This window comes from Barbus barbus, assembly GCF_936440315.1.
Source record: "Barbus barbus genome assembly, chromosome: 29".
Lineage (NCBI taxonomy): Eukaryota > Metazoa > Chordata > Actinopteri > Cypriniformes > Cyprinidae > Barbus > Barbus barbus.
This window is the reverse complement of record NC_136757.1, coordinates 13,712,659-13,731,106: the sequence shown is the minus strand read 5'-3', so window position 1 is coordinate 13,731,106 and position 18,448 is coordinate 13,712,659. Positions and strand designations below refer to the sequence as shown.

General features: G+C 35.8%; 2 protein-coding genes and 1 pseudogene across 3 annotated transcripts in view; 1 reads left to right on the top strand and 2 right to left on the bottom strand.

The window, feature by feature from the left end:
* LOC306849080 (importin-11-like) overlaps positions 1–18,448 on the bottom strand; it is a 259,336-nt pseudogene that overhangs the window by 8,338 nt on the left and 232,550 nt on the right. The window lies entirely within an intron of this gene.
* Positions 574–8,482, bottom strand: LOC306849202 (E3 ubiquitin-protein ligase RNF180-like; the record flags this gene model as incomplete). The annotated part of the gene is made up of 4 exons (XM_079384070.1): positions 574–776; positions 903–1,028; positions 4,473–4,704; positions 7,856–8,482. 4 exons carry the CDS (start codon positions 8,480–8,482, stop codon positions 574–576), a joined length of 1,188 nt encoding a protein of 395 aa, XP_079240196.1.
* Positions 10,791–11,999, top strand: LOC306848896 (5-hydroxytryptamine receptor 1A-alpha-like; the record flags this gene model as incomplete). The annotated part of the gene is made up of 1 exon (XM_079383687.1): positions 10,791–11,999. The coding sequence occupies one exon, from the start codon at positions 10,791–10,793 to the stop codon at positions 11,997–11,999; it is 1,209 nt and encodes a 402-aa protein (XP_079239813.1).

Below are 18,448 nucleotides of genomic sequence, written 5' to 3'. Positions count from 1 at the left end.
GAGAGAGAGAGAGAATAAAAAAAGTCTGTCTAAGACAACAAACTGAGTATTAGGTATTGAGACCAGACAAAGAACCTTTATGGCAAATTTACAAATACTGTAAAAGCATGCAAGAATGGTTAAAAATTAATGATATGTTCTTATTCTCAGCATATTTTATGAATAGTTTAGAAGCTGACCTATAGTTATGGATAGTTTACAAACCTCTAGAGAAGACCTTTTATAAGTTTATTCACATGAAAATACAGCACGCGAATACAACTTATAGTGAAATGAATAGTCCACTTGTGTGATTATCCATGCAAAGCTTCTCCACGCAGTCGGACAAAATTCGGTTTAAAAGCAAACAGTTATTAGGCAAACCACAAATTCAAAAATCATAATTCATCTTTACAGTAAACGGATCATTAGACCCTGGAATTTTAGCTGCATGAATTCATTTCTCTCTGTGATTCGTTGGTGTTTCTTACACATAGTCCAGAAATATCTGCAGTGCATGATTCCCTTGTTGCCAACTTTTGTATTGTCCTAAAAGATCTGAAACACCGCAGACAGCTTCCCTGTGCCTTCTCTTTAAAAAGAGAGGAAGAAGAAATAGCAGAAGAAGCAGAAGATAATGAAGCCAATGACCCAGTTGACGGAGTATATATAGATGATCACCATGTCCATGTCAAATCGCCAACCATGCGAATCATCCTCAAAGTTGAAGGCATCAAGCCGGTAGCCACCGTGAGGGAACTGGCGTCTGCTGATTGGACTTGCCTGCCTTTGAAAGCCTAAGAAAGAGAGAGTGGGAGAGAAAAAAAGAGCAAGACAAAGAACAGTGGGCATTACTACCATATGAAGAATAAAAACTCAATCTTAAGGCAAAATAATTGGAATAGATGTAAATATAATTGTACCTCCAAAAATTCGAAACAGTTTACGGCAGCTTGGAAGAGGCCATTTTGCACAGCCTGCTTTCTGGAAATTCTGCTTCCGAGACAGGTATTCCTTTGGGAAGAATGTACAGGCTGCATGGTTCAGTTCTGTGAAGAGTGGGATGTGTGAATTTATTTATCTGTGAATCATTAGTGTGCTCATGTGCATTACTTCCAGAAAGCCCAGACTCATTTTAAATGGATTTATAATACCTCATACAGCTTGTTTCTCAGATCAGATTCTGTCTGTCATATTTCATGTCATTTTTAGAGTTTGAAATCAATATAAGATCCAAATTTCAACTCAACCACTGTGAAAAACCATAGAGTGCAACTGGAATGAATTCATTTTCATCCAATTCATTTCCCCATTAAGAAAAAAGATTTTTTAACACTTCTCTATAAACGTTTTAAGACTATAGCACAATGAAAATAATTCATTGTATTTATAATAATAAGAAACTATTTTCACTGAGAAATTTGTAGTAAATTTCACAAAGAATTAAGAAGACATATTGCATTAAACATGAAATTTTGAAGTTGAAAGACTTGTAAAACTTCATATATACACAATTCAACTACATATATTCACAATAATTTTTTACAGTGTATATGATTTTCTAGATGCCATCAAATATTCAGAATAGCTATTCAATTATGCTCTACACTCTTATTAAAAAGAAAAAAAAATCTCAACATCTTACATGGAATCTACTGTATCTCAGAGCTGGTAAAAATGTTTTGAAATCCCTATGGACAACATAAATAGTAAAAGTACTTCCAGAACCAAAGTGTCTGAAAAATGTAGGCGCTCACTCTTGTGCTCATTCCCACTAAAAAGGTCCGTAATGTGAGGGAAGGATGTTGCATTTGATCCTTCCCTTACATTTGAAGGCCACATTAGTTCCATTATTAGAACTGCCATTTAAAGGGGCCATAAAATGCGATTTCAAGTTTTCCTTTCTCTTTGGAGTGTTACAAGCTGTTTGTGCATAGATAGGATCCCTGAAGTTGCAAGAGATATTTTTTATGAAAGTTAAGACTCGACCACGCCCCCCGTGTCTACGTCACAATGTGGGAAGTTTTGCAAAACACCACCCAAATGTATACGCAATGAAAGCAGGCGGAACTATTATTCTTACTGTAGTGTTGTTGCTGCCGCCGGCGCCATGTCATGAGGACGCTGTTTCGTTGTGAAAGAGAAAGAACTTAGTTTGGGCTTCCAAAAGAGGACACAACTAGAAATTAGTGGTTAAGTTGTATTTACAACACTGTTCAACCCAAATATGAGAGTGTGTGCAGCGCATTTTACTGAGTACTATTTCCTGAACCTGGGAGTAGCATGCCAGCTATGCACAAAGGCTGTTTCTATAAAGTGGGGCAATTCCAACTTTGCAAGGAAAGTCTGGCGCTTCTGACTCACAGCCTGTAAGTACGTTTTCTTCCTTAAAGAATTTGCCACTGACAATTCAAACGTGAGTTTTGAGCAGTGTAAAGTAGTGCTTGTTGTTTGTCGTTTCTCCGATCACAAAAGCAGACACGCTTGAGGTATTCGGCCAATCACAACGCACTGGATAGCTGGCCAATAAGAGCACGCCTCAGAACGATGAGCTTTGTAAAAATCAATGCATTTCAGAAAGGCGGAGCAGGAGCATAGAGGAGCAACAATAATGTACAGTATGTGGAAAATAATGTTGTTGTTTTTTTACTTTAAACCGCATAAACACATTGCATTACACCAAATACACAAAATAATGTTCTTTTTAGCAACGTCATATAACCCCTTTAATATCTTCATAACATATCTCTTTGCCACATCCTTAGCCACAAAGATGCTTTTGTCCATTCATTATCACTGCATGTCTTGATTATTGCAATGTTCTTTGCTTTGCACTACTCTACAAAACTATTAGAAGACTACAGTATATTAAAATATTCAGCAGTCAATAAATATATAGTTTAAGGTATAAAATTCTTCTTTTGACCTTCTGTGACCCATCTTTCTGAGCTCCTCCATCCTTACATGCCATCACTTTCAGGTTCTTTAATTCAAGTACTTTAGTTAGTAGATTATTCACTGTCATTAACTTTTTTCCCTCAGATCTACTTCTCCTCTCCTCACTGTTAATCTTTGTCTTACAGAACTGTTTGAAGGCCAACCCAGAAGGCTAATGCTACATGTGTTCCTTTGGGAATTTCTAATGGGTTTTCAGTCTATTTAGCCTCTCCTATTTGTTATGTAGCAACCTGTTAGCCACTTATGTTTATGAAGCAAAAATTAAGGTTGAGGTATGATTGTGTATATTTTATGTTGTTAAAAATAATGTGAAAATCTCTTGAAGTAATGTGAACCACAGACCTCGTTTTACTCACAAATCTAAACTGCTATCTAAACCCATAGGAAATTTCAGAGGAAATCGATTGCTTGTAAATCCTAATTGTCTTCAGGATTTCAGGACTACAAAGTAAGGAGATCTGTTGTGCTCTTTTGTTTTGTTTTGCTCATTTCTCTCTTTTGATGTTATTTCATTTTATGCATTGCTTCTTTCCTTGCTAACCTTTTTTGTTTACATTCTGTTCAACATTTTTTGTTTGCATATTTATGGAGTGTCCTTGAGCTATGGAGGAAAAAACATGTATTAATAATAATAATATTTAATATTATTATAATATTTAATATTTAACAATAATAATAATAATAATAATAATAATAATAATGTTATTATTATTAGCTCTTTTTGACAAACTCCCAAACAAGATTACAAAAAAATAATAATAATAAAAGCAATAATAAATTATTACAAAATTATTATTAGATGTTTTTGTGACCAATTTGACAAATCACAATAATAATAATAATCATAAACTACAAAAATAATATTCGTAGTTTTTCTGCTGGCTATTAGCTAGCTATTTTTTTTTTTATTAGCTAAAGTTGTGTTTTTTTTTAACTCTTGGGTAACATGTTTGACAAATTCCCAAAAAGATTTAAAAACAAATCATCATCATCATCATCATCATCATCATCATCATCATCAACAACAACAGTAACAACAACAAATTACAAATAAATTATGATTATTAGCTGTTTTTGACAAATTCCCAAATAAGATTACAAAAATAACAAATGATAAAATATCCTGACAAAACATTATTAGCTGTTTTTTCAAACCTTTTGACGAATCACAACAACAACAACAACAGCATAATAATAATAATAATAAATTATACCAAATAATATTATTAGCTTTTTATTAATTTAATTTAATTTAATTTAATTTAATTTTGTAACTCTTGGGTAACTTCTTTGACAAATTCCCAAAAAGATAAAAAAACCCCCCAAAAAACAGCATCATCAACATCTACAACAACAACAACAAATTAAATAAATTATTATTATTATAAGTTACGTTAGTTGTTAAATTCCCAAAAAAGATTCCCAAAAATTACCACATTATTATTATTATTATTGCTACTACTACTACTAGTACAACTACTCACATTTGCAAAAAGATAACAGAAAATTTAAGATGACGTTCTTCTGAAACAAACCTTTCTGGAAGAAGACATGTGTTATGGTGGTTCTGCACAATGGACAGGGTGTGTTGGTGGGGCAATTCTTGGCCAGTGTCCGCAGACAAGGCTCACAGAAGATGTGGCTGCAGGGATGGCACATGTAGGGACTGAAGTAGACATCCAGACACACAGCACAGATATAGCCTTCACGATCCTGGCCGGGCAGCTCCTCATCCTCACTGCTGCTAGATGGGTTCCCTGTAGAGCTCTTCAGCAGAGTGAGAGAGCAGAAGAGATGACTCAGTGCTGCTATCAAGCTCAACAATCTGCTGAGCTTCACCTTTACTAGGGAGCATCGCTTGCAGTGTTAAGCTGATGGCTCGTATAAACAATGTTTTGACTTGACTTGTTAGACTGTTTTACACACAGTAAGATTCTCTGAACTGTCCTGTTTTGGATTGTGTCATAGGCAGCCCACAGGGGTGTTGTGTCCCACACATGACTCCTCTGGTGCACAGGGCCTCTCTGCATCATCACAGCTCTCCCACCCATGGGAACCTCCAGATCCCATGCCCCTTGTTCCTGTGCCATTATCATCAAATACACATCTCATAAAAGCCTCTGCATCCCACTTGACAACCCAGAAACGTTTCCTGAGGACACCAGAATCCTAACATCAACATCTCACATGGAATCTGTTAGTGCCTATAATAAAGTAAAAACCCATCCTCTTCAACATAAATGAATATGAGAGCATTTATAGCATTTCAATTGATATGGTATGTCACACTTGAAGTGTGTGCACTCCAAAGGTAAAATACAGCCATTACCAGTGAAATGAAAATGTAGGATTTCTCTGGGAAATTTCTGTGGACAATGACAAATGAAGCAAAAGATGTTACTGCATTTGAGTACTAGTAATCAGACCAAAACCAGCTGTCTTGTGTGGGTTTGGATTTCATAGGAGACACTTTGGGGTGTCAGTGTGAAGAGAACTACATTTTAATTTTAACAATAATTTTAAATCTTTAATTTGGTTTTACTTGAGATTGTACATCAATGATAGAGTGAGCACTAATGCTGATGTGTTTAATGCAGTGAATTCAGAAGCACTAATGCAGAACCTGTTGATTGTTGAAAGATGCCCTCTGCTGGAAAATGATAAATTCTGAATTAATGATCTGTGAGTGATCATTCAGCTTTATAATGTGCTAGAGAAAAAAGAACTAATGAATAATATACAAATATAGGAATATATGTGAGAGATAATGTACAGCTAGTTGACCATTATCACAAAATAAAGATTAATTTGAGAAAAATATTTGAAGAAAAATGGCCCATTACAATGTAGAAAACAATCAGTCTAGAAACAAGACAAACACTGAAAAAAGTAATATATAATATATAGAATAATATAGTATAGTTGTCAGGATTATGGACCTGTCTGTGTGTGTTTTGCTCCCTGTGACTCAGTTTCTCCCTCATGTTGATTTTGTTTAATTTGATTCCACGTGTGTCTCATTCTTCCCCGATTGTCCTGTGTTTAAAAGCTCTAGTCATTTCAGTTAGTGTTGTCGGTTCTTGAATGTCTTCCTTGTGCTCTATGTTCCCCAGTTGATGATTAAAGACTGTCGTTTTGTGAATTCCTCGTCTCCTCGTTACGTGCTTCCTTGACTCCTTGTGAACTGTGACATGCATCATCTTTCATATTAAATTCTTACATTTTATTAATAATTTCACTGTATATAATAATAATATAGGGCTATTACCAATGATATGAAATCAGTATCTGAAAAAAATATCTTTCCACTGCAGAAGAAACGGAAGTGACTGGAGCTGCATTCAGATGCATTTACACAGACAGTTCAACATAGCTGAAATACAGCACAAATGCATTTACACTGCATGCTAAATTATAACAGCAGTGAGAATTGGGTGAGCAGCGAGCACAGTGTTTTAATATATATATATTGATATACAAATATGAAATGTTGGAAAAAATGCAGATAGGCTACTATGTATTATTTTAATTATCTTAATTAATGAGTCATTGAAGCATGATTCATTCAGACAGCTGATTCATTCAAGAATGAAGCCAGTGCCTGTCCTTATGAATAGACCACTGAATCATTGACTCAAATGATTCAAGATTCAAAAACGCCAATCATTCATAGTAAACACCGCTGTTTTGTATACAACAAATAAATAAATAAATAAATGCAATAAAATTCAACCCGCCAGAGTGGCTAGTAGGAGTGACCGTGTTACCTGCCACAGATGAAATCCACCCGCATTTGGCGGGTTGGTGGGTGTTAATGTCAAGCCCTGATTATTAAATCAAAGTTAGGCCTACGTACGAAAGTATGTTTTCCTCTAGTTTTACTTTACTTTACTTTTAGTCATTTAGCAGACGCTTTTATCCAAAGCAACTTACAAATAAGAAAAAATAACTAAAACTAAAAGTTAACACTCTGTAAATACTCTATACACACACATTTAAGAAAATACAGAAATTAAATAAAATTGACAAATGCATACAACAACATTTCAATAGTAAACATATAAAGGAAAATAAAATAAAGGGTTACTCTCATCCAGCTCTTTGTCTCTTACTAGTTTGATGTTTTTCTGGGTGATGTTTGCATTGTCTTGTTTTTATTATTTGCATTGTCTTGGTTTAGGTTTTATATTTATCACAAAAGTAATAGTCCCATGATGCCATTTTACCCAAGGCAGTAAACATTTATAACTTATATAAATACCAGCATTTATGGACTATAGGTATTATATAAAACAATTTGGGGAATCTCTGGACTAAATAATTGTATAAAACTTTATATATACAGCATATATAGATTTAATATGTAAGATCTTGTAAACAAATATGTAACAAATATACACAACAAACATGTAGGTAAACAAATGAAATGAAATATTAAATATTTCATTTAAAAAAAGAGTTTTTAATTTTGAATGCAATTATAAAAGTTTTATTATAAATAATTTATTTAAATTTTACATTATTATTTATGATCAGTATATTAATAATTAAGTTTTCATCGACACTTGAAAAGCTGATGATAAATCAATTAAATACATTTTATTTGATTTATTAACTAAAGTTATTTATTCTATAATAATTTAAGCTTTAGCTCTAAATTTACAGAAAAATATTACAACTACATAGAATATTGTCTTTAATTTGTTGCATTGTTTGACTTTTTCATTTGTATCTCATTTGACAGAGACTTAACAATTGCAAATAAGTTTTTTCTTATCTTCGTTTGCTGTCAGTGTTCGCTTCTCTAGAAATGCAGCTGAAAAGAGCTAATATTGTTACAGAAAAGCTTCGGTCCTATTACAGCTCAGACAGCATATATGAGTGTGTAAAAACATGCTTGACTGCATTTCTGTTTCACCTGCACGTTCTCCTGCTGCTGGCTCTGTCTGCAGCGCTCTCTCCTCCTCTGTCTCCTCCTCAGGCTCTTCAGTCGCTTCCTCTCTCTCTTACCCAGCCTGCGTTCCCCAGTGGGAGTGGGTGTAAGCAGGGATGAAGTCACGATGAGCCCTGCTGGAGCTCTGCCAGCCTGTTCTCCAGCCTCCTGTTCCTCCTCAGAGCTGCTGAGAGACATCAGAGGAGCTCTGCGGATGAAGGAGCCGCCCAGTTCCTCATCCTCGCGAGAGATGCGTGAGCCTCTAATAATATCCGACCTAACAGGTTCTAGATTAGACCTCCTCGAAAGCATCACAGCCCTGCTATAGGGAGGAGGGCTTGTCCTATGGCATAGGGAAGTGGAGGACTGCTGGCTGGCCGTGGACCTCAGCATATGCCCTGCCTGGAGATCACAGTCTGGCAAGTGGAGTTCAGAGTATCCCGGGGAGGTTTGCTCCTTGTAATGAGCCTCCCGGTGGGCGTTTGTATAGTCCAAACTTAATGTCTTCCTGTGGGCTAGTCTGGCTCCAAGTCTGGCCTTCTGCAGAGGCCTGACCTCCAAACACAGGGCCTCTGCCGTGCGCCCAAGGTCCTCTTCTCCATGTGAGTCCATCTCAGCTCGGACAACTCACTGCTGAACCGAACACCCCCCCCACCCCCCCATCCCCGTGCCCAACTCTGCAGCAGGCCAGGAAACATTTGAGTTCATTGTTGAAGAGGTGAGCAGGAACATACTGGCCCCCTGAGGTATTTTGCACTGTTGACAAAGGTAAAGCCCCCTAAATAGTGGCAGTTCAGCGACCTGATTGTCTCTGGGGGCCTATAGAATTCAAACAACCCACAATGCATGCATTGTGTTATAAGGGTGGCAAAATTAGGTGAAATAACTAGACCAACCTTTTTCATCAGACACAATCAGCTCTTTTTCTATCTGAACAATCGGCAGCATATGGGAATATGACAGTCATGCTGACTGAAACTAAATCTGTGGTGATTTTATACAGTTTGCATGAGTGGCTTCTACTTGACGCATCATTTTTCTTTTTTTTTCATACACATTAAGTTAGAAGGGCAAGTTTGAAACAATTATAATTTGAATGAAATATTATATAATATTAATATATTCTTAATTGTTAATTCATATTAAAATGTTTTTAAATGTATGATATATTTTAATGATATATTTTTAAAAATTTTATAACAAAATAGTAGTTCATATGGATTTTTTTGTAGGTAATTTCAAGAAAATCTTAAATCAGTTACAAGTTAATGCAAAATTATTTTTAACAAAACATTGCCAAATTCAAACATTAATAGATATTATTATCTTAATTATTCGGTTATTGAATATTGTATTTTTTTCAACTTCATTGATGGAAACAGATAAAAGATAACTCTTAATGGCAAGCAAAGAAATGAATAATACGTTTATAATACTAGGCTAATAATAATATTATAATATTGAATATTAATATTTTTCAATGTGAAAAACATCTGTTTTAGCTTATGTCCTCCAGAGTAAAGGGCATAATAAGTCAAATGTTGCTTTAACTGTCCTCTGCACAGTTGTGAATATGCAAACTTTCACTGAGATCAGTTTTTTTTTTCACACCTCTCACAACGTTTTCAAAGACACGTACAAGTTGAATGCCATTGCATAAGGTTACGTAAGCATGTTGGTGCACATTTTTCATTATTAATCATGCATATTGATAGGCTTTGCGATAGCCGTAGTAAAAAAAAAAAGCATATTCCAGCACTTTTTCAGTATTAAATGAGTTGGGAGAAGGAAAGTCTATGCTGCATGAAGTTAAGAGTGATTTGAATCGTTGGGAAGAGGGGTCTCGTTCCACAATACGCCCTCATTATTTTCTTTCATTTTTTGCCATGTTCTCACCAGATGGCAGCAGATTTCCGTTCTGGGGAACTCGTGGAACTGTCCGCGGTGCTGAAAGTGCATTTTCCCGATGCATCTCTGCAACAAAAGCCATAGGCCTATAGAGTACTTCTAATAATCTAATAATCATCAAAAAGGTTTGCGATATTCAAAACATTATTATTGTCATGATATATTACTGAAAAAAATGGTAACCTAAAAATGGTTCTAAATTAACTGGAAGCCTATTATTACAATCAAAAATATTATTTAGCATCACTGAATCAACCTAAGTACATTAATATAAGCAAAACTCATTTTTTTATTAATCAAAACAGGTAAAAATAGATATTTAAGGCAACAATTGCAGGTTACGACTTTTTAGAGTGTAATGATCATTTAATAGTCTTATTAACGGTTTCAATTTTAAAAATGACATTATTTGTTTACACATTTTTAATTTATTGTAATTTATTCATCAGATCTAGCTATATGCACTGTATTTTCTCATCATTCCGTCATAATTATCTTTATTTCCAACAATTAAACTTATACACATTAATTTGTCTCAAATTTCAAATGTCTTTATCTGCAACGAAAATCAAATTGGTTGAAAGAGTGCAAGGACTTTTTCACTGGAAAACTATAATAAACAAATAAAAACGCTTCAGACGGCTGTGTGAGGAAATAAAATCGATTTTCATAACATGTTTGCAAAAATTGTGCCTTTGTCAGCAAAACAAGTAACTCAGAATCAATTTATCAGACGCAGCACGTTGTTGAATTTGCCTGCGCAACTTTCATAACAGCAACTGTTGAATATCTCAAAGCATATTGTACTAGAACACTTCACATCCGAAATAACAACTTTGTCTTGCTGTAAAGCTTGCACGGCCGCTCTGCAAAGTGTGCGCGACATCTCTGACGCACTTAGCACGACTCGTATAAATGAATTCACTTCGTCACTGGGCGCCAATGATCGCAGCTCGAGCGTGCGGCACTTCCTGAGCCCGGAGCCCGGAGCTCTGAGTAACCCTCTCTCACCATGGAGAGTTACAACAACACCACAGAAAGCCAAGACTGGAGCGGGAACGCGACGACAGTTAGCGAAGTGGCTTTGAGTTACCAAATAATCGGCTCGCTTTTCCTGGCCGCGTTAATTCTGTTTGCCATATTGGGAAACGCGTGTGTCATCGCTGCCATCACCTTGGAGAGATCGCTTCAGAATGTGGCCAACTATCTCATCGGCTCCCTGGCCGTCACAGACCTAATGGTGTCGGTTCTAGTGCTCCCCATGGCAGCCCTGTATCAGGTTCTGAACAAATGGACTTTGGGACAGGAGATGTGCGATATTTTCATCTCTCTAGACGTGTTGTGCTGCACCTCTTCCATCCTGCACCTGTGCGCAATCGCTTTGGATAGATACTGGGCCATCACTGATCCCATAGACTATGTGAATAAAAGGACCCCGAGACGAGCGGCTATCTTGATCAGCCTGACTTGGCTAATAGGATTTTCCATTTCCATTCCTCCCATGTTGGGCTGGAGGAAACCAAAGGACCGGGCAGATCCCGACGCGTGCACAATCAGTCAAGACCACGGGTACACAATCTACTCAACTTTTGGAGCTTTCTACATCCCCCTCATCCTCATGCTTGTCCTCTACGGGCGGATATTCCGAGCGGCGAGGTTTCGCATAAGGAAAACCGTGAAGAAACCCGAGAAAGCTAAAATCGCGGACAAATGCCTGGCGGTGTCTCCGGCGCTGTTCCCGAGGAAAGCGAACGGCGAGGTGAGCAAAACTTGGAGGCGAAGCGTGGAGCCGCAGCCGGAACCGTGCGTAAACGGAGCGCTCAAACACTCGGACGACGGAGAGTCGTTTGAGATTACGGAAGTTCAGACCGTCTCCAGAAACCACCTGAGCCTGCCCAACAGCCCTCAGCCGTGCTTCGAGAGCAGAAACGAGAAAAACACGGAAGCTAAGCGTAAAGTGGCTCTGGCCAGAGAGCGCAAAACGGTCAAGACTCTGGGAATCATTATGGGCACGTTCATTTTCTGCTGGCTGCCCTTCTTCATCGTGGCGCTTGTTTTGCCTTTCTGTCAAGACTGTTTCATGCCTGAGTGGTTGAGGGCGGTCATTAACTGGCTTGGATACTCCAACTCACTTTTGAACCCCATCATATACGCGTACTTTAACAAAGACTTCCAGAATGCATTTAAGAAGATCTTGAAATGCAAATGTATTAGACAGTGAACAATGCTGTTTAACGGATGCTAATATGCAGATATTGATTGTTAAAGAACTGCTCTAAAGGCATTAATACGAACGGACCCAGTGCGGGACAGTACAGCACAAGAAGAGGTAGAGCTCTGTCCTTGTGTATTTGTTCTATTAAGGTTTTGCTCTGTCCTTTGTGTGTATCTGTGAAGTTTATCTGCTTCCACCACACACACACACACACACACACACAAATTGCATATACAACTGGATGGATTCAGATTAGACCAGGACTCTGAGACCAGCTGTGTGCATTAAATAATAAAGCCCTTAAACAAAAAAAGAAAAAGCTTTTATTTTACTGTATATGGTGAAAGCCACCTTTCTCCGAGCAGGAAGTTGTGGTGGGATTGTAAGCACACAGAGATGTCAAGATCCAGCAGAAATTTATGATCATTTATGTAGAAAAATGTAATGTGAAACCATTTCTCATTTCTATTTATTTTCAGCAGTTTTCTTATATGACATGGACTGACTGGAATATCTTGAAATAAAACATAATATGACATGGACTGACTGGAAATATTTTGAAATAAAACATAAATCTAGATCACAAAAATGGACAGCATTTGAATCATTGCATTTGGGGTGGGATGGGGCTCTTTAATGAGGTTAGAAAGAAAAAAAATCACGTGGTTAACCACACACTGTTCAGGTATATAATTTAACAAAGTCATGAACAAAAATATCAATTATATTTAAATACCAGTTAGTGTGACAGTATAATGCAACCTCCCTAAAAGGATTATGTTCTTTTTCCTTTGGCATATAAAGAAGATCTAGGTAAGACAAAAATATTTAATTTGCATTCAAATATGTGCACTTAGATAATAAAGCACTATAAAGCGTGTTAAATGTCAGTGACGGTTAGTATCAGAGATGCAGAGGGTACGCAACAATCAGTTTGCCTCAGGCACAGCTAGGCCGTTTCCCATGGGGCCTTTGTTCCTCTAATTCTGCAGTCATGCCACGCTGCATTAAAAAGTAACTTAGAACCCATAAACCAATTCAAGTGATTAAAAATGTAAACCCTTCTGTTTGTTCTCGAAGGTTTTAAAGAGCCTATTTGGAATAGTTCACCCAAAAATTAAAAATTGATGAAAATTTACTCACCCTCAGGTCATCCACAGTGTAGATGAGTTTTTTTTCTTTGGAGATTTGAAGAAATGTATTACATCACTTGCTCTCCAATGGATCAGTGAATGGGTGCCGTCAGAATGAGAGTCCAAACAGCTGATAAAAACATCACAATAATCCACAGGACTCCTATCCATAATATCCTGTGAATCAAATCGAATGTTAAGGTGTGTGTTTGTAAGAAATATCCAATCGTTAAGATGTTTTTAACTTCAAACCATTGCTTTCAGCTAAAATACGAGTCATCTGTTTCTTGCTTCAGTGAAAAAGTCATCTTTATCTGAATCATAAGAGTAATACAAGCACATCAAGCACCATTTACAAGCCAAAACAGTCTAAAACAGTTCTAAACGAATATGTTGGTAGATTTTGATGTGAAAAGTATGGGCTTTTACACTGAAGGAAGCGTTATTATGGATTTTGAACTGGTATTTTGGTAATTGTTAATTGATGGACTACAGTCGTTGTGATGTTATTGTGATGTTTTATCATCTGTTTGGACTCTCATTCTGACGGCACCCATTCACTGCAGAGGATTCATTGGTGAGTAAGTGATGTAATGCTACTAAATTTCTCCAGATCTGTTCAGATGAAGAAAAAACTATTCTACATCTTGGATGACTTCAGGGTGATTTTTGGGTGAACTGTTCTTTTAAAGTCTAAGGCAATTAAAATGACTTCAGCTATCGATACAGACCTCCTCTGGTAAATTGAATTGGCTTATGTCACCCCAAACATCTTTTACACGTGTCTCCAGATGTTTAATTCTTTAAAGCTAGTCCTATAGCTAATAAACCTCCTCTACTTCCAGTGGCATTTTCAATGTATCAAGTCAGTGGCCACATGCACAGTGTGATGGGAGAGGCAATGGTGCAGAAATGTTATTCAAATAGCATCCTAAGGCTCTGCCCACACAGAACCCTGGGAAAATATAAATGTCAGAAAAGATAAATGGAAAATACTCAACATAATGTTTATGATTTGCCTTTCCCCCTACATTTGTAAACATGCTATTTTACTGACACTGCCATGTGACGAGGACGTTCGGAGGAGCTGACAGCATTGATAACATGACAATGGATATTGTGAACGAACACAAAGCCCTTGCTGTAATATCCTCTGTAGGAGTGAAATTTTGCTGACTCACTCCTTTAGCACATAGAGGACGAATTTTACCCATTTTCACTTGTCACATTTTTTAAAATGTTCCGGCACTTCTCATGACAGTGGTCATGCCCTCGTGTCAAAGTTATAAATGGCCAGCCACTAATTTTGGCTTGATTGGAAACTATAGGGGAAAGGCACAATATGTATTCCTCCCCCTTGTGCCCTGGAGTAAATTGAAATGGCCGCGAGGTACATTCGCAAGGTCATTCTAACCTTGATACAACTATTTGTGAGGCTAAATTACAGTGAAAGAACATTTTGAAGTTACTCTCATCTTCAGAAGAAAGCCTCAGTCGAGAGGCAGCTATTTTATTTAATGTGGCTGTTAGTTACTCAGCTGACCTTTGCTTTGGAGTATTAAGAAGAGATTAAGCTGCACGTTTGTCATTTCTTTCTTTCTTTAAAAAAAGGGAAATAATGTCTATAAACTATGAATCATCACTTCCTTGAACTTAAACAAGCTCTGATGGATCTTTCCCCTGCTGAATAGTTGAAAGCATATGAAATTATTATAACAAGCTGTATCTGTACGATCAGTTGTGATAAAAACAAACGCAGTGTTGAATCTCTGGATTGTAGCACATAACCTTGTTGAGCGCACCTATTAAAAGGACATCTAAAATCAACACATTATTCTGCTCGAATGGATGTTTAATTCCTTTACAATTCAGGCTAGTGTAGGGTAAAAGTTTGGTGTTGATAAGTATGTTTAATGTTTTTAAAAGATCATTCTTATGGTGACCAAGGCTGTTATTTAATGAAAAATACAGTAAAAACTGTAATACTGTTAAATATTATATTTTATAATAACTGTCTTCTATTGTAATATTTATCCCTATGACGGCAAAGTCTTCAGTGTCACATGATACTTTAGAAATCACTCTAATATGCTGATTTGGTGTTTAAGAAACAGTTGTACTACTTTAATATTTTTTGGAAACCATGATCATTATTGTCAAGGATTTTTGATGAATAAAATTTTTTAAAAGAACAGCATTTATTTGAAGCAGAATTCATTTGTAACATTATAAATGTCACTTTTGATCAATTTAATACATCATTACTGAATTAGCATTATTTTTTTTTCCAAAAAATAATCTTATACTGACCTTGAAGTTTGAACAGTGGTGTATTTATTTTTTGCAATCTATTAAAAATTTGATGATAAATAATATAAACATACAAAACAACATAACACAATATATGTATAATAATATACAGTATAAACTATAAACTAGGCTGTTTTGAACATAATGAATAATTATGCAATGCATTGATTTCTCCCAATAGCACTTTCAATGGTTTATCAAATGTTGTATTATGGTATTTCAGTGAGCTATTTTTAGAGGTAAATTTACAAAAGGCATGACAACAAATTCCTTTTAAGGCTATTAAAGTGAAAGGCCCTAATGTAAAAATGAGTTCACGCTAATGCATGTTCAGTGAGTCATTTTCTCAGTCACTTCAGCTTCTGTTTCAGTGTTGGTTTTGGAGAGGGTCAAACCAAAGAGCTTTATGGGATCAAAAGTCCTCCGCTGGGATCATGACAACACTTATTCAAAAAGAAACAGAATGCAAGCTAGTTCATTAAATAAACAGATATTTCTGTTCAGTACAGGCAAGTTTATATATATATATGTGTGTGTGTGTGTGTGTATATAAATATATGACCATGGACCACAAAACCAGTCTTAAGTGTTAATTTTTCGAAATTGAGATTTATACATCATCTGAATAAATAAGCTTTCCATTGATGTATGGTTTGTTAGGATAGTATAATATTTGGCTGAGATACAACTATTTGAAAATCTGGAATCTGAGAGTGCAAAATATTGAGACCTTTAAGCCTTTAAAGTTGTCCAAATGAAGTTCTTAGCAATGCATATTACTAATCAAAATATATATTTTGATATATTTACGGTAGGAAATTGACAAAATATCTCCATGGAACATGATCTTTACTTAATATCCTAATAATTTTTGGCATAAAATAAAAATGGATAATTTTGACCCATACAATGTATTGTTGGCTATTGCTACAAATATACCCCAGTGACTTAAGACTGGTTTTGTGGTCCAGGATATATATATATATATATATATATATATATATATATATATGGTGTTTCTATAGGGCTTAAATCAAACAATCATATCATATATATATATATATATATCAAATATATATATAAGATGTATCTCTTGTGTTTGATTTGAGTTGATAATGTTTGATTTAAGCCCTATAGATACAGCAGAAAATGAGAAGAGGGGGGAAAAAAGCACACAAGCAAGTGAGTAATTTCATTTGACAGAATCTAAAAGACGATTTACATTTGAATGCAAACTGTTTTTAGGAAAATGTAGATTTTCCTTATTGCTCTCTCTTTCTCTTATTCGTGGTGCTTCAGCTGAAATGAACTGAACAAGAACAAAATGAAAAGTGAAAAAATTAGCAACAGCAAAAAATAGCAATTTTACGTCTTAATTGCATCTCCATATGTATATGTCATCGTGTGATTGGTCATGAGTCACCTCTTCAGCTACAGTCGTCACTGAAGTCACATTTTTGAGTCCCTCTGTCTAGCTCCGGGGCCGCAGAGCTCTTGTTTACTTCAGAGCGTGATGTCGTGATCTCCTTATTTTTATTTTAAACGAATGTTTGTACCGATACAGTTTTAACAATGTTTGAATACAGACTGTTCTTTATAAAATGAGACAGATTTTCTTCACTGCTCTCTTTGTCTTCATGGTGTAGGGCTTCAGCCGCACTGCTTGACTGCTCTACTACCGGCTCCATTAAATGAGTAATTCCATTAGCTTTCTTTCACACATTTGACCCAGCCATTTAAGATTCAGCTGAAGGTCTCGCTGCTATTGACCTCTAGCACATTCCAGCCAACTTTCCCTAAGTGCCAGTGGTTTGCTCAGAGAGAGAGAGTGCATCTGAACATTAAAAGACGGAGATGAATAATCACAGCATGGCCTCTGTCTACATATTTTTTATGACACATTTAATCATAATACTTTGTAATTGCATTCAATTTTGCCAAGATCAAAAACAGCAATTAGTGATATACAGTCAGGTACATGTTTTGAATGTGAAATACTTAACAATGCAATAATTGACTAAACATATTTAATAATTGATAAAATATATTTGTAACAATTATAAAAATAATTATGAAAAGAACTGTAATAACAAACATAATATATTAACAATTAATTATAACAATTTATTATAAATATGTAAAGATATATATATATATATATATATATATATATATATATATATATATATATGTTTATACAATTTTTAAAAAAATTATCAACATTTTATAAATTATATTATATAATAATTTATATCTATATAATTATAATTTATAATTATATAAAAATGTATCAATTATATAAAAAAATATTTACAAACCAATTAATAAAATACACTTGTGCAGTGCAATTCTCAGAGTCTACTGAAACAGAAAATCACAACTTCCTGTATCATGTTGACTTTGTTAGGCAGCAGATTATCTTTAATGACATGCTAATCTATTTAAATTGTCCACATGCAGGGTACAATACTACAATTTAATTCAGACGAGTATAGCACAAAGAGCTGTTCTCCAGCCACTGCCATCAGACCAACACTGAACATGCAAGAATTATCACACTTTATTAGACCGGACCGCTCATGGTGCTCAGAAATGTCTGTGGCATAAGCTGTGTCCTTTCCCCCCATTCATAAGAAATAATACCCAGCTATTTGGATACTTGTAGGCAGTGAAGAGAGCTGTGCTGGTCACCATAGAGATGCTCTAAAGCCGAACCTCTGCAGTTCTATGGGAGCAATTACCTGATGACATCAAAGCCCTTCAGCAGCACAATAGAAGCATGCAGGACAGACAGGCTTCAAACAAATTAGTCTGAAGATTCTACTCATTTGCATTAAATATCCACTCCTTGTCCGTGGAGCAGAGAGCAACAGCAGGATGCAAATCAAATGTTAAGAGTAAACAATGTTTGATCTACTGGGAAGTACATTTACGCTTGTGGAGGGTGAAGGAAATTAGCAGCATTATTGAAGCATTCCGGGAAGGCAGGCGATGTAGTTCTCTTGTTAACAC